A 24,992-nucleotide genomic window follows, 5' to 3' on the forward strand; every position below is an offset into this window, starting at 1 on the left:
ACCCCCTAAAGGAAATTAACCTTGTAATAACCAACCCACTATTTTACCAGTAATATTTCCTTATTCCTGCTCCCCATTCCCTATAAAAGGCTTCATTTTGTACAGCTCCTTGGAGCTCCTTTCTATCTGCTAGATGGGTGCTGCCTGATTCAAATCAATTTTTGCTCAAATAAACTTTTAGAAACTTTAATATGCCTCAGTTTATCTTTTAACAGTAGATATACCCACCATGGAATGCAAAATTGTGAGTGCAAGTATAGACTGATCAACTCATGAAATCAATTTAGAACATGTATTCACATGATAGTGGGACTCGCTGAGGATTCTTATTCTACAAATGTGTTGGTTTCTAATTTTTGCTTTGTTTTTAATTGAAAAAGTATGTGGAACTTTGCTCAAAGTAACTGGCAATCAATTTCTTGTACCATTATTAGGGACACATGGGGAATATACAAATATGGAATTATAGCTGGATTTTGCTGTGGTCTACATTATGTTATTAGTTTGGGGATATTATTAGTTAATTCACTACAGCACTCATTCATTCCACAAATATTTCCTGTGTCAGCCACTGTGCTGCATACTAGATTCCTAGAGATTCAGGCATCTGGTGAAGAAACATAGATAGAAAAATGCTAGGGCATGTACTGTCTACCTGAGCATTCAGTAAATGCAATTTTCCCAGATGATGGCTAGGTTTGATCTAGGGAAGACTAATCTTTCATTTCTGATTATTTTGCTACTTGTATCTGGAAGCGTTTCCAATATGAGCTAATGGGAGAGATTTTATGGAAGCGAATCAATAGTCATAGTACATTAGAATAGAAAGCAAGGGAGAAAAGTGAACCCTCTTGCACTGTTGGTGGGAATGTAAATTGATACAGCCACTATGGAGAACAGTATGGAGCTTCCTTAAAAAACTAAAAATAGAATTACCATATGACCCAGCAATCCCACTACTGGGCATATACCCAGAGAAAAACACAATTCAAAAAGACACATGTACCCCAATGTTCATTGCAGCACTATTTACAATAGCCAGGTCATGGAAGCAACCTAAATGCCCATCGACAGACGAATGGATAAAGAAGATGTGGTCCATATATACAGTGGAATATTACTCAGCCATAAAAAGGAATGAAATTGGGTCATTTGCAGAGATGTGGATGGATCTAGAGAGTGTCATACAGAGTGAAGTAAGTCAGAAAGAGAAAAACAAATATCGTATATTAACACATATATGTGGAACCTAGAAAAATGGTACAGATGAACCAGTCTGCAGGGCAGAAATAGAGAGACAGATGTAGAGAACAAATATATGGACACCAAAGGAGGAAAGCAGCAAGGGTGTGGTGGTGGTGGGATGAATTGGGAGATTGGGATTGACATATATACACTAATATGTATAAAATAGATAACTAACAAGAATGTGCTGTATAAAAAATAAAATAAAATTTAAAAATTAAAAAAAAATAAAAGCATTGCTTAAAAAAGAAAAGAATAGAAAGCAAGGGATATGGGAAGAATGGGATAAAAGAACAAATAAAGAGAGATAAACAGTAGCCATAAACACCAGTGTCTATCACATACTAGGCACTCAATAAACACTGGGTGAATCAATGAATGAGATGGAGAGAATTGTAAGACTGGTCTAAAGAAAAGGAGGGTTTCCCTGGTGGTGCAGTGGTTGAGAGTCTGCCTGCCGATGCAGGGGAAATGGGTTCGTGCCCTGGTCCGGGAAAATCCCACATGCCGTGGAGCGGCTGGTCCCGTGAGGCATGGCCGCTGAGCCTGCGTGTCCGGAGCCTATGCTCCGCAACGGGAGAGGCCACAACAGTGAGAGGCCCGCTTACCGCAAAAAAAAAAAAAAAAAAAAAAGAAAGAAAGAAAAGGAGAAAAGTGTTGATAAGTCAAGACAGAAGGAGGCAGAAGACAATAAGACCTGTAAGAAAATGAAAAAAAATGGAGTTTAGACAGAGGAAATGAGGTATATACTCCACATCAGGAAAAGGAATAGCTTTACATTATCCCTAAGTTAATATATTTTCCTTACATGCATCGTAGAAATATATGAAAGATCTTGGTTCAAGAAACAGGCTATTTTATTCCAAGGGGAATACTGTGATTTCTCTTTTATACTGTTTTATGTCCTTGTGCTGCCAGCAGACATCAACAGGACCCTGTATCTGGGATATTCCAGAGGTTACTCTGAGAGGAAAATGTATGACTATGTCCATGAACTAAAGCTGCTGCAAGACTCTAAGCTCTGCGAGGAAAGGAATTTTTGTCTGCCTTGTTCTCTGCTGTGTACTGACCACCTAATACAGTGCTTAGCACATAGGAGACAAGGAAAATGTGCATCCTCTAGAAGCTGGAAAAGGCAAGGAAACAGATTATCTTCCAGAGCCTCCAGACGGAATCCAACCCTGCCAATATCTTGTTTTAGCTCCATAAGACTGATTTTAGACCTCTGACCTCTTAAACTATAAGAGAACAAATTTGTGTTGTTTTAAGCCACTATGTTTGTGGCAATTTGTTACAGCAGCAATAGGACACTAATGTGAACCATTCCCTGGTTCCTTACTCATGGTGAGATAACTGAAAGACTGTCCATATATCAGAAACCCAGCAGCATGGAGCAAGTTGGATGAGGGGGTTGCCAGATTCATATGTCAGCTTTAATTTATTTTCTGTACATTAAAATACCCCTGAAACAAAAATTCTTATCCCACCTTTCATATATTGAAAGAAATGCTAAGAAAGGGCAATATGTTCGTTGGGATCTAAAGATGAATTTGACCTCAGATATTCAGATCTTGAGAAAACAATAGAAAAAATATTCAGTCTACAAACTTTATTTCTAAAAGTTTTTGAAGTCAGCTTCAAAACTAAAGAAAAATAAGAAATAATTTTTAAAGGACAACATTACATATAGATGGTAAATTCTTTTGGCCTCCAGCAGTACTGGTTCAAAGGAAGCATAATCTGAGAATAATCAAAGTATCTAGGTTAGTAAGTATAGTCATGATTAATGTATAGAGCCTACATGAATTTTTAAAATATATGTACACACACAGATCTGGACTTAGGAATAAAAGCATTTTGATATGTATTGAAAGTTAAAGATCCCCACTATTCTAGAGTATAATAAAAATTATTAACATATAGAATTGCTTTAAAGATTAATGCATAGAGTTCAAGTTCGGGGACTACTGAAGTGGAGTGTAACATGCTTTTGTTTTATTTGCTAATGAACTTCTTTCTCCTTCAGCCAAAGAGCTCATATAATTTGAAGTTGCTTCTGTTTAATATATACTTATTATCTTTTTGTCTAAATATATGTGAGTTTAATACTAAAGTTAAGTTTTCAGGTGCTGAATACTTTGCATTAAGTATGGCAATAAAAAATGTCTACTATCATCCGTGTGTGCACGTTTCTACTCTATTTAACTCTCTACATATGATTATATTAGGTGATATTCCACTGGTTTCTGAAAATAAAATGTATTTTCTTCTAATAGCATGAATGTGAAAGGAGAAATTTAAATAACTAAATAACATCTTAGTGATTAGTTACTTCACTCACCATGCCAACTTCTCCTCTGTTTGGCTCAGTAGGCCTCTGTCATGGTAATAGTATTGTAGGAACAATGCTTTTCTGTGTATGGTTTCCTAGCTAGGTTCAACTTCATCAAGGACTTCTGTTAATATATCCAGTCTCTTTGCTCTCCATGCCCCATTTCACCCCTCTGCTCCAGTCATTGTAAAACACTTAGTCTCTGAAGCACAACATGATCTCAGAGTTCCATTGAAGGAACAGTTACTGAGTTACCACAATGTGCTAGGTACATTGGCATTATCATGAGCATAATTATGATTATCAAGATTACAATGTAACAGTAGGCATTATCATTAATGAAATGCCTATGACTTGGTAAAGGGTGAAGAAGCAGAACTCTTAGATGTGGTACCAAACTGCCTCTGAGGTAATCAAATTAGTTTCTCTGTGACCAAGGTAGTTTTTGATGGATCCAGCACAAGTGAAGACTATTCCTCACAGTTGGTAGGATCTATTAACATAGGGCATCATGCAACAATTGAGGGTAGGGGAGAACTGTGACTAACCAACCAACAGACTGATTGAAAAATAATTATTAATTGTGGATATATCCCCTTTGACTTAGTGTTATATTATATTTGCCAAAAAGACAGATTTTCAGGTAGGGGAAGTATGGAAGGCTCTAGTAAACAACAGAAGAAAGTCCACAGTCAAGTGTTATGGGAGATGCCATAGAGAAAGTAGTCTGCAGTCTGCAGATTGTTTGGGTTAAAAAAGTGACTGGAAGTGTCTTTTTGACTAGCAAAGAGCATGAGACCTAAGGAAAGAAGTAAGGAAAAGATATCATGCTGGCAAAAGGAAATGAATGCTCTTTCTCCTGGATAAATCATGGTGAGCCTACATGAAGCCAAGGCAGCCAATTCGTAGTGGTATGGGAAAAGATCAGGATAGGTCAAAAGAAGCAGGGCAATTTTGAGTATCTCAGTGAGAATCTCCAGAAGACGTAACACGAAAGAAGCTTAGAAGGGAGGTCTCTTTACATATTTATAGATTATACGCTAGCTGACAGACAGTCTTCTCCATAGAATGTAAGTCCCACAAAGGTAGGAAATATAAGTGGTGTGTTCAGTGTTTAATCTATAGCCCTGAGCGTAATGTCTGGCCCTTTGTAGATACTCAAATATTTGTTAATGAATAAATAAATGAATGAGGATCATCACCAGATTTAGAATTTATTAGATCTGGGACAGGGATCAGTGTTTACCAGTTTTATGCATACATAAGTAAATTAACACTGTTTTATAAAATACTTATAAATATTTTTATTCAGAATATAAATATTCTGAATGTAATAGACTATTGTCTATTTTTCAGATATTCTTATGAGTACTGATATTTGGAGACTGATGTTGAACACATGCACTACACCAGCCCAGCCACTTTCCATGATACTTTAACTGAATTGTACTGTCATGTGTGATTTGAATGAACCATTTCAGTCCTATTCAGTCCTGTAACAGAATCAGTAGAATGCCCAGCATGGTGGTTCTTTTAGCTTATTATACATCAGGTAGAAGAATGTAGTGATACTGGAAACAGAATTCTAAATAGTTCAATAATTTTTTAGAGACTAAATATCCTGGGCCATGCTGTTAACTGTTTTATATATGAAAAGTGTCCTTTAGCTTATAAAATGCAATGTAAATTGGCCAGGAATAACACAGCTTAAACTTTTAAAAGCCAACAGTGTAAAATGATAAAGAGAAACAGATATTGAGGTACCAATGATGTAATCCACAATGCAAAATCTCCATAACTGTTCTTACTGGATGCTGCAGCACCCTCAAGTGTTAATAGATTAGGATGTCAGGCCTGCAGGTTTGCGGAAGGTAAGGTATGCACCACAGAAAAGACCAAAAATATATGCTTTATACAAACTGCAGCTTTCCACACTCAATTTGTTCTCTGACACTTTATGAGAACTGAGCTTACCAGATAGTTCACCATCATTCACAAAAGGAAGAAGAACAAGTTTTCAGGAAGAGATAAACAATGAGTTTAGTTTTGGACATGTAAAACATAGGTACCTGTGGAACATCTATGTACAGAGATCTTGTGCAAAAATTCCAATACTGACTTCCTCAGCCTTTGGAGCTTACTGCCTCAGCCATGATCAGTTTTGTCCACTTATCAGAGTGTGCTACACAGATATGATCATTCCAATGTGTGCCATGACCTAAGTATGTTTGAGAAGCACAGGTCCAGTGGGAAACTGAATCCATGATTTTAGAACTCATGAGATGATGTCTTGGACTAGTGATTTTTGAGTGCCGAAAGCAAAGAGGTGCTAGTAAAAACCACAAAGAGGAACTTCCACTCCTGGCCATGTTGGAGTAACTGGGACCAGACTTCCCTCCTGTTATAACAATTAGAACACAGGACAAAATATATGAAATAGCTGTTTGTAGTCATTGAACAACATACAGTATAAGACTATGACTCTGAAAGAGGGGAAAAAACAAGAATAAGCCCTACTATCGCCATAGCTTGCTGCCTGAAAACACTTTCTGGATGGTAGCATGGGGAGTGAGAGCTCAAGCTGAGCATGCAAGTCTTGCTCAGTTGAAGAGACAGAGATCAAAGTTCAGAGTTCAGAGAGGCTGAGGAAACTAGAATTTGCAGGGCAGAGTACCAGAGAAGAGGGAGCTATGTAAAAAAAGAACTGAAAACCCCCTAGCTATGGGTCCCCTTGAGTCTGTTATTGAATATAAATCCTAGTGCCTAGGATGGAAATCCATTAGTCTAGGCAAAGAAATACCAAGAAGCTTTAAGCTGAAGAATACCCAGAACTCACACAAAGCTGGCAAATGTTTAAGTTCCAATAACTAAGAATGAAGAGACAAAAGAAGTCAGACCTTAGATGTAAGGCTAAACTAGCTAGGAAAGGATACTTTATATCTATCCTAACAAGCTTAAAAATAATCCTCAAATGGATAAAGCTGCTCCACAAATAACTGCCTGCAATACAAAATTCAACACTCTTAAAAAGAAGTCAACGAAATTGAAACACTCAAGTCACGATGTCCAGTGTCCAACAAAAATTACTAGACATATGTATAAAAGAAAAATGTGATCCATAGTCAGGATAAAAATCAATCATTAAGAAAACATGTAGAGGAAGAAATGAAGCGGGGCAAAGACAGCATGCTGGGAAATACTCAGACAAGATTTAAAAGGTAAGAAAAAGAAAAAGGACCTGACAAGAGTCACTTGAAAGGAATAATACAAGATGTTAGAAGAATCAAGAGACCATTGAGTCACAGAAGTCATGTAGGGAGAAAGTTTAGAAAAAGAGAGAGTGGTCAACAAGGATATCAAGCAAAATAGAGACTGAAAAGAGTCCACTGGATTTCACAAGAAGGTGCCTTCTAAGCCTGGCCAGAGTAGTTCCAATGGAGAGGTTAGGGTAGAATCCAGATTGCAAAGGGTTTGAGGAGTGAATAAGATGTTTCAAGGCAAGATGGTCTCTGACGCAGGATAGGCAAATAAATGTACATTTTTGTATGTTTGAAAATATTTTAAAAAATATATTCTACAACCTTCTTTAGCAATGTCTCCTTTCTCTTATAGCCACATTTCTTCCTAATACACAGACAACTCCCAAAAAGAATTATGAAATAAAAATTGTTACCAAAAAAGGCATTCAGCAACTTCTGAACCTGAATATTGCTGCCCACGGTACGGTACAATCCCTCTGTCTTGATCCCTAGGGAAAGAAAACCAAGTCAGTTTTATTTATATAACTAGAGCTTTCATCTCCCTCAGGGTAGAGAAAGTAGGTACTTACACAATGGAGTCAGTTCAAACAGGAAAGGGTCTCCCTACTCTCTCCAATCTCTCCAGCCCTCCCCTGCAATAGGGGAACAGTCCTGAAACATCTCTGCAAATTATTCTTTTCATACTTTCATTTGGATTGTACCAAGCCCTTATTAACCTGAACAGAAAAGAACACACTCTATAGTAAATAGAAGAAAATGCTCAGGTGAGTAGCAGCGGATGGCTGAGAATGGTGTTACCATCTCGTCAAGGAACTAGGGTTTAGTTGATAAAGGAGGAAATATGAACCTTCAAATTGCCCCTGAGCAGTGGTATGAAGTAAGAGAGGCCTAGAGTGTGGCAGATATGAAGCAAACAGCCATTTTTTGCATGGAGAAAGATTGAAGCAACTTAAAAAGAGGCCTGGCTCATAAACTACACTTGCCTACATTCAAAATATTCTCAGAGAGAAACAAGAGAGTATCGTCAACCTGGAAGAATGCTGATGCCACATTTGCCTGAATTTAACTTTGCCCCCCCAAAATTTTAAATCAATATGTGTTGTGGCAGAAATTGAACTCTTGTTTATTTAGGATGGAACTATCATAACACTATCTGAAGAGTGCCAGATAGTATTTGAGAATATTTTATAAGCCATTTGAAGCTCTTTATCTTTAAAGGCAGGAAACCACAAATTATCCAAACATGGTTAAATACCACTGATTTGAAATTTGAGGAAATTTTAAACATTGTGTCTAGTACTCAAGGTTTATAAACAGTCTCCTTTCCTAAAACGGGTCCTGACTAATAGATGATATCATTGTTCCTTTAGAAAAATTGCCCAGGAAAAATTCAGAATGACCAGATTTTGCCATTTGCAGCAACGTGGATGGACCTGGAGGGTATTATGCTAAGTGAAATAAATCAGACAAAGACAAATACTGTATAATATCACTTACAGGTAGAATCTAAAAGATAAAATAAAACTGGTGAACATAACAAAAAAGAAACAGACTCACAGATATAGAGAACAAACTAGTGGTTACCAGTGGGGTTGGGGGGAGGGGAGGGGCGAAATAGGGATGGGAATTAAGAGGTACAAACTATTATGTATAAAATAAATAAGCTATAAGAATATGTTGTACAACACAGGGAATATAGCCAATATTTTATAATAGCTATAAATGGAGTATAACCTTTAAAAATTGTGAATCACTATGTTGTATACCTGTAACATATAATATTGTACATCAACTGTATGTCAATAAAACTTAAATAAATAAATAATAAAACTATGTTTAAAAAAAAAGAATGACCAGATTCAAACACTGCTAAGGCTATGGTTCATATCTTACCTTTGGTTTCAATGACATTGATACACTTCCTAACAAACTTGAACCCCACTTCGTTCAGCTCCACTGTTTCAAGCAAAAAAAGCAGAGTTAGATTCTGCTGTAATAAGCCTCACCTACTAAGCATTCAATGATCTTGCTAAGAGACTGCAGTGAGAGAACTAGGGGTTTGGTTGCTCTTCTTCAATCAGCCTTAGGTGGAAAGATTCCTCATTCAGGGGAGAGGGTGGTTAGAGATTTTACTCTTATAACACAAAATTCTTTTACTTGACCCTCTGCATTATGTCTGCTTTAGGCATGAGCTACATCAAATGTGAAATGTGAGGCTGGAAATGCACACAATTTCTATCATGTGTCTAGAAAAAGAAGGATATAACGTGTTTCTTTATATTACTACTACTATCCCACCCATAAGCTAAGATAAAGTGACTTCCTTAATTCAATCAATAAACACCTTTTAAAAAAATAGGCCTGAATTTCATTCCATACAGAGGTATCCACAAATACACTTGCATCAATATTACATATCATTGATGATAACATTTACTGTGATTAGGACAGCTAACAGTTCATAATATCAGTAGATCAGAAATTTGACTCACTTTCTTCCTGTTTCGTTATAGGGCTGTGATAGATCTACAAAAAAAGAGAGAGAAAGAGCAATGGTTATTGTGAATCACTATAGGTAAGTACAGCAAATACTAAATAGCTTTCCCCAAATAAGCCATCAAAACCATTAGTGACTTTAAGGCTTTAACAAGAAAGAAAGTGGGCTAAACAGAATCATCTTTGCCTAGGGCCCTAGGAACAGTTGGATTAACAATCCCTGAAGATTACACTGGATTTCATACAGTTCACTGCAGTTTTAGCCTACTCATCTTAGACATTTACTTATGTAAAGCTTAGAGAATTTTTCTGATGGAGCAAGAGAGCATGAGAGAAAGAAAGTGATTTTCTCATGGATACCTGGGTAATTGGCATTGATGGTAAAATTTAAATATTCCTAATACCAACCTCCCCACCCAGAGACATTAATGGGTGTTTCCCTGTAGAAAGGCAAGTGCCCATCTGAAAGAGATTCATGCATTCACCAAGATTTCTCTGAGCCATCTTGAAGTATGCACTGTGATAGCTATGTGAGAGACCAAAGAAGAGATCCTTGACTCTTGAAGTCTAATCTTGGCTCTACCTCTACCTCATTATGAAACTTAGGCGTGTCCTTTTCATTCTCTAGACTTCAAAATTCATATCTCTAAAACGATCAGGGTTGGAGTAGATGTTCCTTCAAGTCCTGATCTTCTTTGACACTTTAAGCAAAGGCAAGCATACTATGTATAAGATCAGTGAATTGGGGGGGTTAATAAAGCAGTGACAACATTAGTAATGTGAGGCTGCAGGAAATAAGTCCTCTATATGCCATCTGTATAGTTTGCTTTAACAAGCTCTCCTTTTAAAAGAAAAGTTTCTCCCTATGTGTGTATGCCAATGGATATTTCAGTGAGAGAGGTTTCTGTGCTTGGCCAGCCCCTTTTCACCACTGCTATAAAAAAGATATTTGTGAAACGTCTCTCATAATCAAGTTGGTAAGGATCCACATGCAGTGGGCCCATGTTCTAACATCATTCTCCACGAAAAGCCATCTGTATCCTTTGATTTTTAAAACCCTAAAGGGAGAGCAATTTCAGGAGAGGGAATTAAAAGTAAAATGCCTTACAATATTGTAAATTAACTATACTTCAATTTTAAAAAGTAAGAAGAAAGAAATATGAACAAAAACAAAAAAAGAATAAAATGCCTTGTGGAGCTTCCTACTATCCTCCTAAAGAAATATCACAGGCATGTAATAGTTAAGCTCCAGGTTTCTGGGAGGGGAGGAAGGGGAGAAAGGCCCTGGCCTATTTTCTGGATGACAGTCCTCACAACACCACTTCTCTCCTGCTACCATCTTGGTTGCTATTAATGCAATCTGGCATCTGGGCACTCCTCTTTAGTCTCCAAGGCACTGAAAACACACAGAAAGAAAGCCCTGTAATATATTTCCCCTCTTAGCAAGTTTTTGCCTTGCATAAAGCAAGAAGATTGGACTGTATCCAAACACTGTTGAATTTCAGTAGGTTTGTACCCAAACTTCAGACCAGTCAGAAGCACCTCAAACTAATACAGTACATTATGGTTGACAAACTAGCTTTCAATTGATTTTTCAAATCAACTCTGTGAGGTAGGTAGAACAGATATTATTAAAGCCATTTTACTTAAGAGAAGAGAACAGTCTCAGAGAGTAAATAACTATCTCAAGGTCACAGAACCATTGAATGGCAGAACCAGATCCAAATCTAAACTTTTGGGATTCCAACACTAGGAAGCTGATGTTATTTCATACGCCACGAGAAGAAACCTACGCAGAAGATACTGAAGAGAGAAAATGCTTTTCAGTGACCTCTGACTGTTCATATTGATCTTTCTATGATAATCACTAGCCTTTAAAAGTATTACTTGTCATCATATGTAACAGTATTCTAAATGGAGTAGTGCATCCTGAGATATAGGATGGCAATACCATCTCCTGCCCTTAAAGAGAACAAGCTGACTTGGGGATGTAAGGGAGGGGCAGCAAAACCATTTTGAATAAAATCTTAATAAATGGCTTGTTCACAACCATGGAAATTATTTTCCATCCTTATATATGAACACATATTAATATTATAAACTGCAAAAAGGCTTAATTTTCTTTCTTAAGAAGATTTTGTGGGCATGGCTGCATAATCTAAGACCAGAGCAGGAAGCTGAGAGACCTGGATTCTAGGCCCATTGTGATGCCTTTCTGAGAGTGATCCTAGAGAAGTCTTTCACCCTCTCTGGAACTCAAGTTGCCTAACTTGTTAAACAAGAAATGTCAACTCAACAATTCCTTCTACCTCTAAAATTTTGAGTATCAAAGATCTATCACCATTTAATTATCCTGGACCCACTGCTACCACTAGAGCGACTCATATACTGGATTATGTTGCTGAGGTTTCCCTAGGATAACTTACAGGTTCTTTCCCATCCATGGCCTCCATCCATAGTCTTCTATTAGCTTCTGAAAGGGCTTGCAGAGTGATGGTTCCTGGCCTAAGGAAAAAAATGACAAGTTGAGAGCAGAAAAGTCTCCTGAGAGAATGGAGTCTTGTGATCTAGGGTCCTCCTCAGCCCTGGGAGATATCAGACTGAGCAGGCACAGGCATATAGATTTCCAACTTCTCATAATCTTTTTTACTCAGAAAAACAATGGAACTTAGAGAACAGTAACTTTGGAGACACTGGTGGAGGTGGTATCTTGGTGGCCTCATGCCAGAGTTGGACAAGGAAATAGGAAGGCAGATACTGACACGTCACCATAATACACACTTAAACTGGCCTCACTGTGCTTGAGCCAAACTGAGGCTCGCCCTGCCTCTCTCTCTTGGAAGCCAGCCATTTGGTCTGGGCTCTAGGGTTTCTGAGCATGTTCATTATGGGCATGTTCATCTATCAGGAAAATGACTTGCTACTTTTACCACCCAGGATGTCCAAGGAGCATTTCAGTTGGAAATAAGTCAACAACATGCACAATGGCTCAGCCACATGGAGGAGGCCTTTTGGCTGATTTAAGCAATCTTATGAATAACAATGACAACTAATAGTTATTGAATGCTCACCAGATGCCAGGTTCTTTTCTAAGTACTTTATAGGTATTAATTCATTTAATCTACACAGGAAGGCTATAAAGCAGGAACTATAGTAATCCCTATTTTATAGAAGGGGAAACTGAGGCACAGAGAGGTTACCTAAGTTCACACAGTGGGTAAATATAGAGCCAGGATTTGAATTTAGGAATTTTGGTCCAGCAGCCATGTTCTTTCTTAACTAATACACTATAAGGCCTCTTCTGCATGGCAGATGACTTCAAATCCAATTTTATTTTATTTACTTGTAGTAACTATAACTACATACACAGAGATACCCCAATTTGGTATACTATGTTCTTTTTAGACCTTCAAAGCCAAACTGGAATTTGGGGATTGACCACATTATTGCAGGTATAAGGTCTCTTCCATTCTCTGTGTAGTTGTGCCATTATGAGATGCTTGTTACTCTCACTCCTTCTATGTTAAGATGAGACCTCTCTCAGAGTCATGAAATGATAAGAGCAATTACAAGAGAGTTCAGTGGAAAAGTCACTGTGCCTCAGTTTCTTTATCCATAAAAATGTTGGAGCAGACAAGCTGTGAGGTCCTTTACAGTTCCGATATTGAGACTCCTGTTCTACCTGTCCTTCTGTCTCTTATTCCATTAAAGTACTCCTTAAAAAAGGAAAGAAAAAAAAAAGAAAAAGCAATTAACTAGAATGAATCGTTCTTTTTTCTGCTCTTTAGCTGTTTGGGCACAATTACACTTTACAGGATTTGCTACTGAACTAGGGATATTAGCTAACATCGTCATCAGTTAATGAAAAGGAATTCTGAATTCTAGGTGTCCTCAGGAGCTTATAAGCATTGTGACCACCTATCGACCCCATGCCAATTTTTTCCTCACAGACTCAAATTATAATATTCAAATAAGACTAAACCCTTAAATAAAAAAAAAAAAGCCCCCAAATGATCTTTAAGCCAGAATCAATTGAAAACCAGGACTTGGCTTTGGGCACTGGATTCTTTCAAGTTTACCATTTTCTAAGAAACATCCAACCATTTGGATATAACTTATGGGGCTAGAAAGTCCAGAAATCTTTGTAAAAACAGCTACACAGCTGAATCCTGAAGCCAGAAGGAAGGAGAGCAAGCAAATGGGCAACAAACATAAAAGCACATGCTGTAGACTAGATAAGATGTTAAGCCCATTCTAGACTCAGTTTCCCTACATGGGAAACCAATAAGCTGGTATGTGTCCTCTCTTGACCATACGGAGAAACTGAAAGAATAAATAAGTGACTATTCAATAAGCATTTGGAGATTCTTGGGTGCTACCGAAAGTCAAATTCAAAGAAAAATATTGCTAAGAACAAGATGACAAAGTAGAGAGTACAGGCTTTTCCATTATGACTTTAGACAAATCCTTTGCCCACCCTGAGGTCTGAGTCACGCATCTAAAACAAAAAGGCATATACAGCATATTTGCAGTAGAGTCCAGTGGTTAAGAGTATGACTTGGAAACCAGTATTCCTGGATTTGGATCCTAGCTCTAATATTAAATAACTGTATAACCTAAGTGCTTAACTACTTTCTGTCTCCTTGTCTTTGTGAAATTGGGATAGTAACACCCCCTACTTCATGTGACTGATGAAGACTAAAGGAAAATATACACTTAAAAGGCTGAGAATGGTGCCTGGCACATAGAGGTACTCAGAGAATGTTAGCAGTTGTCGTTGTCATCATCATCGTCACTGTTGTCATTATTACTATTATTATTGCCCTTCAAGTTCTGATGGCCTATGAGCCTATGGCTTCAAATATTGGTAGGAACACTAATAAAAAAGTTATCCTCTATTCTGGAAATAGAAAAAGGGACTCAAAGAGTCCTTTGTTCTATCCCACAGAGAACATGAGTAAAGGTGCCTGATGTCTACTGGGAGGCCTGCCTCTGCCCCTTATATCTGACTGACAAGCAAGGAAAGCAAATGCGGAGGTCACATGACTCAGAAAACTCCACATACACAGAGGTACCTCAGCATCTGTTAATATATTTGACCCTCTATTTCAGAACATATTTATTCTCCTTATAATAGACAATGGAATAAAAATAAAAAGAACGTGGGGTGTGGAGGCCTACAGACCAGGGATTGAGCACAGCCTTGCTACTATGTGACTTTGATTAGGGAAGGCAGTTAAATATATACAAGTCTTAATCTCTTCACTGTTAAATGAGGGAATGTTTTTTAAAGTGCCCAATATTTTGTAATTATGTTCATCAGGGATATTGGCCTGTAGTTTTCTTTCTCTGTGACATCCTTGTCTGGTTTTGGTATCAGGGTGATGGTGGCCTCATAGAATGAGTTTGGGAGTGTTCCTACCTCTGCTATATTTTGGAAGAGTTTGAGAAGGATAGGTGTTAGCTCTTCTCTAAATGTTTAATAGAATTCGCCTGTGAAGCCATCTGGTCCTGGGCTTTTGTTTGTTGGAAGATTTTTAATCACAGTTTCAATTTCAGTGCTTCTGATTGGTCTGTTCATATTTTCTCTTTCGTCCTGGTACAGTCACAGCAGGTTGTGCATTTCTAAGAATTTGTCCATTTCTTCCAGGTTGCCCATTTTATTGGCATAGAGTTTCATGTAGTAATCTCTCATGATCCTTTCTATTTCTGCAGTGTCAGTTGTTACTTCTCCTTTTTCATTTCTAATTCTATTGATTTCAGTCTTCTCCTTTTTCTTCTTGATGAGTCTGGCTAATGCTTTATCAATTTTGTTTATCTTCTCAAAAAAACAGCTTTTAGTTTTATTGATCTTTGCTACCGTTTCCTTCATTTCTTTTTCATTTATTTCTGATCTGATCTTTATGATTTCTTTCCTTCTGCTAACTTTGGGGATTTTTTTTGTTCTTCTTTCTCTAATTGCTTTAGGAGCAAGGTTAGGTTGTTTATTTGAGATGTTTCCGGTTTCTTAAGGCAGGATGTATTGCTATAAACTTCCCTCTTTGAACTGCTTTTGCTGCATCCCATAGGTTTGGGGTCGTCGTGTCTCCGTTGTCATTTGTTTCTAGGTATTTTGCGATTTCCTCTTTGATTTCTTCAGTGATCACTTGGTTATTAAGTAGTGTATTGTTTAGCCTCCATGTGTTTGTATTTTTTACAGATCTTTTCCTGTAAATGATATCTAGTCTGATAGCATTGTGGTCGGAAAAGATACTTGATAGGACTTCAATTTTCTTAAATTTACCAAGGCTTGATTTGTGACCCAAGATATGATCTCTCCTGGAGAATATTCCATGAGCACTTGAGAAAAATGTGTATTCTGTTGTTTTTGGATGGAATGTCCTATAAATATCAATTAAGTCCATCTTGTTTAATGTATCATTTAAAGCTTGTGTTTCCTTATTTATTTTAATTTTGGATGATCTGTCCATTAGTGAAAGTGGGGTGTTAAAGTCCCCTACCATGATTGTGTTACTGTCAATTTCCCCTTTTATGTCAGTTAGTATTTGCCTTATGTATTGAGGTGCTCCTATGTTGGGTTCATAAATATTTACAATTGTTATATCTTCTTCTTGGACTGATCCATTAAAAGGATCAGAAACCATGATCAAGTGGGATTTATTCCAGGAAAGCAAGGATTCTTCAATATACGCAAATCAATCAACGTGATACACCATATTAACAAACTAAAGGAGAAAAACCATATGATCATCTCAATAGATGCAGAGAAAGCTTTTGACAAAATTCAACACCCATTTATGATAAAAAAAAACACTGCAGAAAGTAGGCATAGAAGGAACTTTCATCAACAAAATAAAGGCCATATATGACAAACCCACAGGCAACATCATCCTCAATGGTGAAAAACTGAAAGCATTTCCACTAAGATCAGGAACAAGACAAGGTTGCCCACTCTCACCACTATTATTCAACATAGTTTTGGAAGTTTTAGCCACAGCAATCAGAGAAGAAAAAGAAATAAAAGGAATCCAAATGGGAAAAGAAGAAGTAAACTTTTCACTGTTTACAGATGACATAATACAATACATAGAGAATCCTAAAGATGCTACCAGAAAACTACTAGAGCTAATCAATGAATCTGGCAAAGTAGCAGGATACAACATTAATGCACAGAAATCTCTGGCAATCCTATACACTAATGAAGACAAATCTGAAAGTGAAATTAAGAAAACACTCCCATTTACCATTGCAACAAAAAGAATAAAATATCTAGGAATAAACCTGCCTAAGGAGAAAAAAGACCTGTATGCAGAAAATTATAAGATGCTGATGAAAGAAATTAAAGATGATACAAATAGATGGAGAGATATACCATGTTCTTGGATTGGAAGAATCAACATTGTGAAAATGACTCTACTACCCGAAGCAATCTTCTACAGATTCAATGAAATCCCAATCAAACTACCACTGGCATTTTTCACAGAACTGGAACAAAGAATTTCACAATTTGTATGAAAACACAAATAACTCCGAGTAGCCAAAGCAATCTTGAGAAAGAAAAATTGAGATGGAGGAATCAGGCTCCCTGACTTCAGACTATACTACAAAGCTACAGTAATCAAGACAGTATGGTACTTGCACAAAAACAGAAATATAGATCAATGGAACAGGATAGAAAGCCCAGAGATAAACCCCGCACATATGGTCACCTCATGTTTGATAAAGGAAGCAAGAATATACAGTGGAGAAAAGACAGCCTCTTCAATAAGTGGTGCTGGAAAACTGGACAGGTACATGTAAAAGTATGAAATTAGAAGACTCCTTAACACCATACACAAAAATAAACTCAAATGGATTAAAGACCTAAATGTAAGGCCATGCACTGTCAAACTCTTAGAGGAAAACATAGGCAGAACACTCTATGACATAAATCACAGCAAGATCCTTTTTGACCCACCTCCTAGAGAAATGGAAATAAAAACAAACATAAACAAATGGGACCTAATGAAACTTAAAAGCTGTTGCACAGCAAAGGAAATCATAAACCAGACCAAAAGACAGTCCTCAGAATGGGAGAAAATATTTGCAAATGAAGCAGCTGACAAAGGATTAATTTCCAAAATTTACAAGCAGCACATGCAGCTCAATAACAAAAATAGAAACAACCCAATCCAAAAATGGGCAGAAGACCTAAATAGACATTTCCCCAAAGAAGATATACAGATTGGCAACAAACACATGAAAGAATGCTCAACATCATTAATCATTAGAGAAATGCAAATCAAAAGTACAATTAGATATCATCTCACACCAGTCAGGATGGCCATCATTAAAAAATCTAGAAACAATAAATGCTGGAGAGGGTGTGGAGAAAAGGGACCACTCTTGCACTGCTGGTGGGAATGTGAATTGGTACAGCCACTATGGAGAACAGTATGGAGGTTCCTTAAAAAACTAAAAATAGAACTAGCATACGACCCAGCAATCCCATTACTGGGCATATACCCTGAGCAAACCATAATTCAAAACTTTATGTACCAAAATGTTCATTGTAGGTCTATTTACTATAGCCAGGACATGGAAGCAACCTAAGTGTCCATCACTGGATGAATGTATAAAGACGATGTGGCACATACATACAATGGAATATTACTCAGCCATAAAAAGAAACAAAATTGAGATATTTGTAGTGAGGTGGATGGACCTAGAGTCTGTCATACAGAGTGAGGTAAGTCAGAAAGAGAAAAACAAATACTTTATGCTAACTCATATATATGGAATCTAAGAAAAAAATGGTCATGAAGAACCTAGGGGTAAGATGGGAATAAAGACACAGACCTACTATAGAATGGACTTGAGGATATGGGGAGGGGGAAGGGTAAGTTGTGACAAAGTGAGAGAGTGGCATGGACATATATACACTACCAAACATAAAATAGATAGCTACTGGGAAGCAGCCGCATAGCACAGGGAGATCAAGTCAGTGGTTTGTGACCACCTAGAGGGGTGGGGTAGGGAGGGTGGGAGGGAGGGAGACGCAAGAGGGAAAAGATATGGGAACATATGTATATGTGTATCTGAATCACTGTGTTATAAAGCAGAAACTAGCACACCATTGTAAAGCAATTATACTCCAATAAAGATGTTAAGAAAAAAAAATAAAATAACATTTAAAATAAATAAAAATAAAATGCCCTAGATGTGGCAAGTAAAATCATAGATACATTGAAACTTTAATTCCTGGGTTCTATTCTCAGAATTCCTCAGCATTTTTGGTTAGGGAAAAACACATTTAAAAATGAATACCAAATTCAGTATCTAACATGAGCTATACACAGGAATAGATGCAAGATATATAAAGATGAGTTGGTCTTAGTCTGTAACCTTAGTGCCAAACTGTTTGCAAATGCTTTGAGTCTATGGCAATATTACTTGCAAGTGGGTGGCAAATTTAAGCTGAAAAGTGAAACAGAATGGAACTAGACACAGAAAATTTTTATTTCGTTTATGTACATTGATGCTGCAGAGCCAAAGACACTAAATGTTCATGAAAAGAAGACAGTCAACAGTCATTTTCCCCTTCCTACTGGGCCTGAAGCTGTGGGGGAAATGAGTGACAGCCTTTTGGTTATCAGTAACAATGTTTACAATTACAGCCATCTTTGATTGAGACCATCCATTCTTTTTTTTTTTTTTTTTTTTGGCTGTGTTGGGTCTTTGTTGCTGCGCAGTGGGCTTTCTCTAGTTGCGGTGAGCGGGGGCTATGCTTTGTTGCAGTGCGTGGGCTTCTCATTGTGGTGGCTTCTATTGTTGTGGAACAGGGGCTCTAGGAGCACGGGCTTCAGTAGCTGTGGTACGCAGGTTGAGGAGTTGTAGCACACGGGCTTAGCTGTTCCGTGGCATGTGGGCTTTTCCTGGACCGGGGCTTGAACCTGTGTCCCCTGCATTGGCAGGTAGATTCTTAACCACTGTGCCACCAGGGAAGTCCAGGACCATCCATGCTTAACAAAGAATGCATATAGATTCACAAACAGAATTTTTTTTAACATCAGAATTTTTTTTAACATCTTTATTGGAGTATAGTTGCTTTACAATGTTGTGTTAGTTTCTGCTGTGTAACAAAGTGAATCTGATATACGTATACATATATCCCCATATCCCCTCCTTCTTGCGTCTCCCTCCCACCCTCCCTATCCCACCCCTCTAGGTGGTCACAAAGCACTGAGCTGATCTCCCTGTGCTATATGGCTGCTTCCCACTAGCTATCTATTTTACATTTGGTAGTGTATATATGTCCATGCCACTCTCTCAACTTCTCCCCAGCTTACCCTTCCACAAACAGAAATTTAAAATGGGGAAATGGACTAATAGTTACTTATTCCCAGACAAAAAAAATGCCTTATTTTCTTAATCTGATCTGTATGACTCCAGTCACTAATAGTTTTGTTCATATGATATTGTAATTCAACCTTCAAGTTCCTTTCTAGCAATCTGATCATTTTGTTAAATTCTACTGTATTACTTAGTGCCTAATACATGGAAATAATGGACTGAAATAAAATCAACACATTTACTCACTGAATTTTGGATCAAACTCCCAACTATATAACATGCCTTTTTCCAAAGTAACTCCAAATATTCTCATTTTAAAATTTAACAGTTAAATTTCCCTCTGATAAAATTGCCCAGGTTGAAAAAACAAAAAAGAGGGCACTGGAGAGAAACAAATGCAACGAAGTCCAAAGTTTGCAAGCTTTTGCTGAAACCAGAAAGTTGATAATCAAACTATTTCCACTTTACATAAATATCTGCAAAGTAGGAAAATCTGTATCATATTTGTACCAAATGGGGAAAAAAGACTCCCCAATACCACTACCACCCTCCATCCAATCTACCTCCCCTTAAATATGTGTTCCAATTCATTTGTTCTTGTATATTAAGAAATAAAAAAGAATGAGTTTTGTTACCCTGTCCTTTTGTAGCATCACCAAATGTTGACCTTTTGCATATATAATAGCAAATTAAATCCTAGGAGTAACTTCTGCCTAAAGCAAGTGAGGCAAAGCTGACTGAACCTTGAATAGAGAGAACTAGCTCTGGGCCAGCTCTAACAGGGATCCCTGAAAGGGCAGCCAGAAGAGCCAAGACAATGATGTCATGAATAATTTTGCTCATTTTTATCAACGAGAGATGACAGAGGAAAATAAAATACCTACCCAGGCTCAGCATCTGGCACATGGGGACATTGTCAATTCATATCAGCACAGCTTACCTTTCATTAGTTTCTATATCAAAACAGAATCTCTTGTCGATAGACTCCGTCTTCCTTCTCACGCAGTACTTCAGGGTTAAGTCCAAGGGTCCCTGATATAAGAAAAGGATTAATAGCCAGCTTGAAAAAAAATACATAGAAGCTTCTTCTGCCTACTGCAGCGTTCTCAGTGTCACTTGGAAGGCATCTCTCAGGGCAGCGGGAACAATGTTTAGCCTCACTGAGAAGCTTGTCCCCTCAAATGGTAGTTGCAGCAAGGTGGCAGATGGTTTCTCTCTGCTCCAAAAATCAATGGCTGAGTTCAGGAGAAAATGCTCAGGATAAGCCCTTGCTCTTTTCCAAGCATGATATATTAAATAGGAAACTCATTATACAACATGTAAAGGGGAATTCAGGAGAAATGCACTGCCCAAAGTGTACAAAATAAATGTACAAAATAAAATTTCGTGAGGCTTCTAGGTAGGGAGTTTGCAATGAGTAAGGGGCTTTCTGCATCTTCCTTGCATTAAAGTGGCAGATAGAAGAGGGGAAGAAAAATATTTTTGGTTCCCCACTTCCAGAGTCTTTAAGATGATGGGAATTACAAAAGCAATATCTCCAAAGATAGGGCAGGAGTAGGGAAAATAGGCATATTTGTGTAATAGTCAAGGTGGCATTTGGTATTTCATATGTGCAGGATAGTGTGGCCCATCTGTCTTGTGGTCATGTAACAAGGCCATAGAAATCCACTGTGTCCACAGATTAAAATTCCCCAAATCCCAACATAGTTCAGTTCCCTTCTATTATCTCAACAGAGACAGTGGGGTATAGGAAAGAGAAGTAATGTTTATGGATCACCTACTATGTGCCACATATTATGCTAGGTATTTTTAAACCACTTTTCTTCAATAACAACATTCAGAGGGAAGTGAACCGCAGAGAGGTAAAATGGCTTACCCGAAGTCACCCAAGTCGATATAGCAGAAATAGCAATAAACTAAGAAGTTTAAAACCTTGGGTCTTGTCTCAGTTATGCAATTTACTAGCTATGTGGCCCAGAGTAAATATTCTTCCTCTCTGAATATAAACTTCACAACCTATTAAATAGGAATAATACTACCCACCTTGCTGTCTCGAATTCAGAAATACTGCCTAAGCACTATACCATCCAAACTGGTCCATAAAGCTGATCATCCAGTACTTCCCTCTCATTGTCACACTCAAGCCCTTTGCAGGTCTATCCTTTTACCTGTTCCTGCACTATAGAAACAAAACTCTATATTTACCTTTCAATCTGCCTTCCCAACCCCAACACTTAGGATATCAAGCACTGTTAGCCTTGCAAGATGGGAGTAATTAACAGTATCGTGTACTCACCCTCCTTCTTTAAACTCTCAACTCCTTCAGATTTGGTGAGGTGATGTCAAAGCTTGGGGGACAACACCCTGCCCCCCACTCCAGGTTCACCTCCAGACACCGTCATCTAGTTTATGTCCCATCAGTGCAAAAGTACTCTTATTTCACACATGTATCATGCTCTTTCATGACTCCAACTTTGCATATACTGTTTCCTCCACCCAAATTGACTTTATCTATATTCTTTGACTGGCTAAACTCTTAACTTGTTCTGCAACTTGTAGTTCAGCTTTCATTTCCTCAAAAATCCTTCCCCAATACCATATACTGTCTGCTATGTGTTTTCTGCATTGTATTAAAGCTTTTTTTTTTCATGTCTGATTTCCCCACTTGACTGAGATCTCCTCAAGGATGTGGGCAGTGTCTTATTTATCTTTATATCTCTAGTACCTAGTAAAGAGTTAGTGCTCAATAAATATAAACTACATTATCATCCTTGCCATTTTTTCTGAGAAAAATGATACTGAGCAACATTAAGTAATTTACTCAAGATCACAATTTACTAGGCCACAGAACTAGGACTTAAGACTAGTTCTTGAGACAAGAGTGTCCAAGAGGTGGAGTAGGATGACCCTTAGCTCACTTCCTCCCATGTGCACACCAATATTACAACTATTTACGGAGCGATGATCAATGATGAGAACCACCTGAAGACTAGCAGAAAAGATCTTCTACAGCTAAAGGTATAAGGAAGGAACCACAACTAGACAAGTAGGAGGGGCACAGACATGGTATAGTCAAGGCGCACACCCCTGGGTACATGATCCACAAACAGGAAGATAATTACAATCGCAGAGTTTATCCCTAAGGGGCAAGGGATAAACTGACCCCCATATGGGATTCCTAGTCAGGGGGTCCTGACCTGGGAAGACAAGGCCTCAGAACATCTGGCTTTGAAAGCCAGGGCTTCCTTTCAGGAGGGCCAGAGGGCTATAGGAAATAGACACTCTATTCTTATAGGGTGCACACAAAATCTCACCTGCTCTGAGAACCAGGACAAAAGCAGTAATTTGAAAGGGGCCTGGGTCAAATCAACCTGCTGGTATTAGAGACCCTCCCAGAGAGACAGGAGACAACTGGAACTCACCCTAGGGACATAGACACTGGTGGCAGCCATTTTGAGGAGCACCATTTTGGAGTTCCCCTTGTAGCTTATTAATGTCAGACCTGGCCCCACCCACCAGCTAGTTGGAAAAAGTCCTAGGACATGCTAGTCCAGCCACAGAGGGAAACAGCCCCATCCACCATCAGGCTAGCAGCAGCAATAGGTCCCCCTGGACTACCCAGCCATTCCAGGACCCAGTGTCATCTAACAGAGAGCACAGGGCTCAGCCCTGCTCACCAGTAAGTGGGCAAAAGCTCCAGGCACTGGCCTTACTCTGGAGCAGGCAGGCAACAGCCCCAGGATACAATGGGCTCCAACACTGCCCAGCTGTGTGCTGAAACCAGCTTTGAGACATACTGTGCCCCACAGCCAGCTTACCCAGGATCCAGCCCCACCAAACAGCAGGCTGACACCAGTCCTTAGACCCCTGCTTGACCCAGCAGCAGCTTGACACCTGCTCTGGGACCCTTCCTTTGGGCTTCACAAGAAGCCAACCAGTGACCTGGCCAAGCCCACCAGTGGGTAAGGACCAGGACACAGCCTAAACTACCATGGGGAAATAACCAGTTCCAGGACTCCCTGGGCCCCACAGCCAACTGCAATGGAATGCAGACCAGCCCACCAGCAGGTGGTAGCTTCAGCAGTAGGCAGGGCCTGGCAACCAACCACGGGGGGTTGCCCACCAGTTTGCCCATAATAGTAGGCCCCACCAAAAGAGGGGCCTCTTTTTATATATAAGACATTCTATTCAAAAGCTAGCTGCAGAATATACATTCTTTTCAAGTGCACATAACACTCTCCAGGATAGATCACAAGCTAGGATGCAAAACAAGTGTCGGTAAATTTAAGGAGATAGAAATCATATCAAGTATCTTTTCTAACCACAACACTATGACTAGAAATCAACTACAAGAAAAAAACTGCAAAAAAACCTATAAACATGTAGAGGATAAACACTGTGTTACCAAACAACCAAAGGATCACTGAAGAAATCAAAGAGGAAATCAAAAATACTTGGAGACAAATGAAAATGAAAACAAAACAATCTAAAATTTGTGGAATGCAACAAAAGCAATTCTAAAAGTGAATGTTACACCAATACAAGCCTATCTCAGGAAACAAGAAAAATCTCAAATAAACAACGTGACCTTACACATAAAGTAACTAGAAGAACAAACAAAAGCCAGTGTCACTACAAGAAAAGAAATCATAAGATCAGAGCAGAAATAAATGAAATAGACTAAAAAACAAAAAATAGAAAAGATAGATTAAATTAAGAGATGGTTGAAAACATAAACAAAATTGATAAATCTTTACCCAGAGTCATTGAGAAAAAAGAGAGAGGGCCCAAATCAATAAAATCAGAAATAAAAAAGAAGTTACAACCAACAACACAGAAATACCAAGGATCATAAGCGATTACTATGATCAATCAAACACCAATAAAATGGACAACCTAAGAGAAATTCCTAGAGATAAATGTACAACCTTCCAAAACTGAATCAAGAAGAAATAGAAAATACAAACAGACCAATTACCAGTAATGAAACTGAATGAGTAATTAAAAGAAATACTCCCAACACACAAAAGTACAGAACCAGATGGCTTCACAGGTGAATTCTACCAAACATTTAAAGAAGACTAACACCTATTCCTCTCAAACTATTTCAAAAAATTATAGTGGCAATACACTTCTGAATTTATTCTGTGAGGCCTGCATCACCTTGATATCAAAATCAGACAAAGACACCACAAAAACAGAAAATTACAGGCCAATATCACTGATGAACATACATGAAAAAAATCCTCAACAAAACTTTAGGAAAGCCAATTCAACAGTACATTAAAAGGATCATATACCATAATCAACTGGGATTTACCCCAGGG

General features: G+C 38.2%; 1 protein-coding gene across 6 annotated transcripts in view; it reads right to left on the bottom strand.

Moving 5' to 3' along the window:
- The window catches only part of OPHN1 (oligophrenin 1), a 603,167-nt gene that overhangs the window by 225,747 nt on the left and 352,428 nt on the right, over window positions 1-24,992 (bottom strand). For all 6 annotated transcript variants that reach the window (XM_033439137.2, XM_033439136.2, XM_033439135.2 and 3 more), the window contains 5 exons: window positions 20,606-20,697; window positions 11,760-11,838; window positions 9,330-9,363; window positions 8,731-8,793; window positions 7,251-7,325 (listed from right to left, as the gene is read on the bottom strand). In XM_033439137.2, coding sequence (XP_033295028.1) covers window positions 7,251-7,325; window positions 8,731-8,793; window positions 9,330-9,363; window positions 11,760-11,838; window positions 20,606-20,697 — 343 coding nt within the window. The remainder of the gene's footprint in view (window positions 1-7,250; window positions 7,326-8,730; window positions 8,794-9,329; window positions 9,364-11,759; window positions 11,839-20,605; window positions 20,698-24,992) is intronic.

The sequence above is a fragment of the Orcinus orca genome, chromosome X, assembly GCF_937001465.1.
Source record: "Orcinus orca chromosome X, mOrcOrc1.1, whole genome shotgun sequence".
Classification (NCBI taxonomy): domain Eukaryota; kingdom Metazoa; phylum Chordata; class Mammalia; order Artiodactyla; family Delphinidae; genus Orcinus; species Orcinus orca.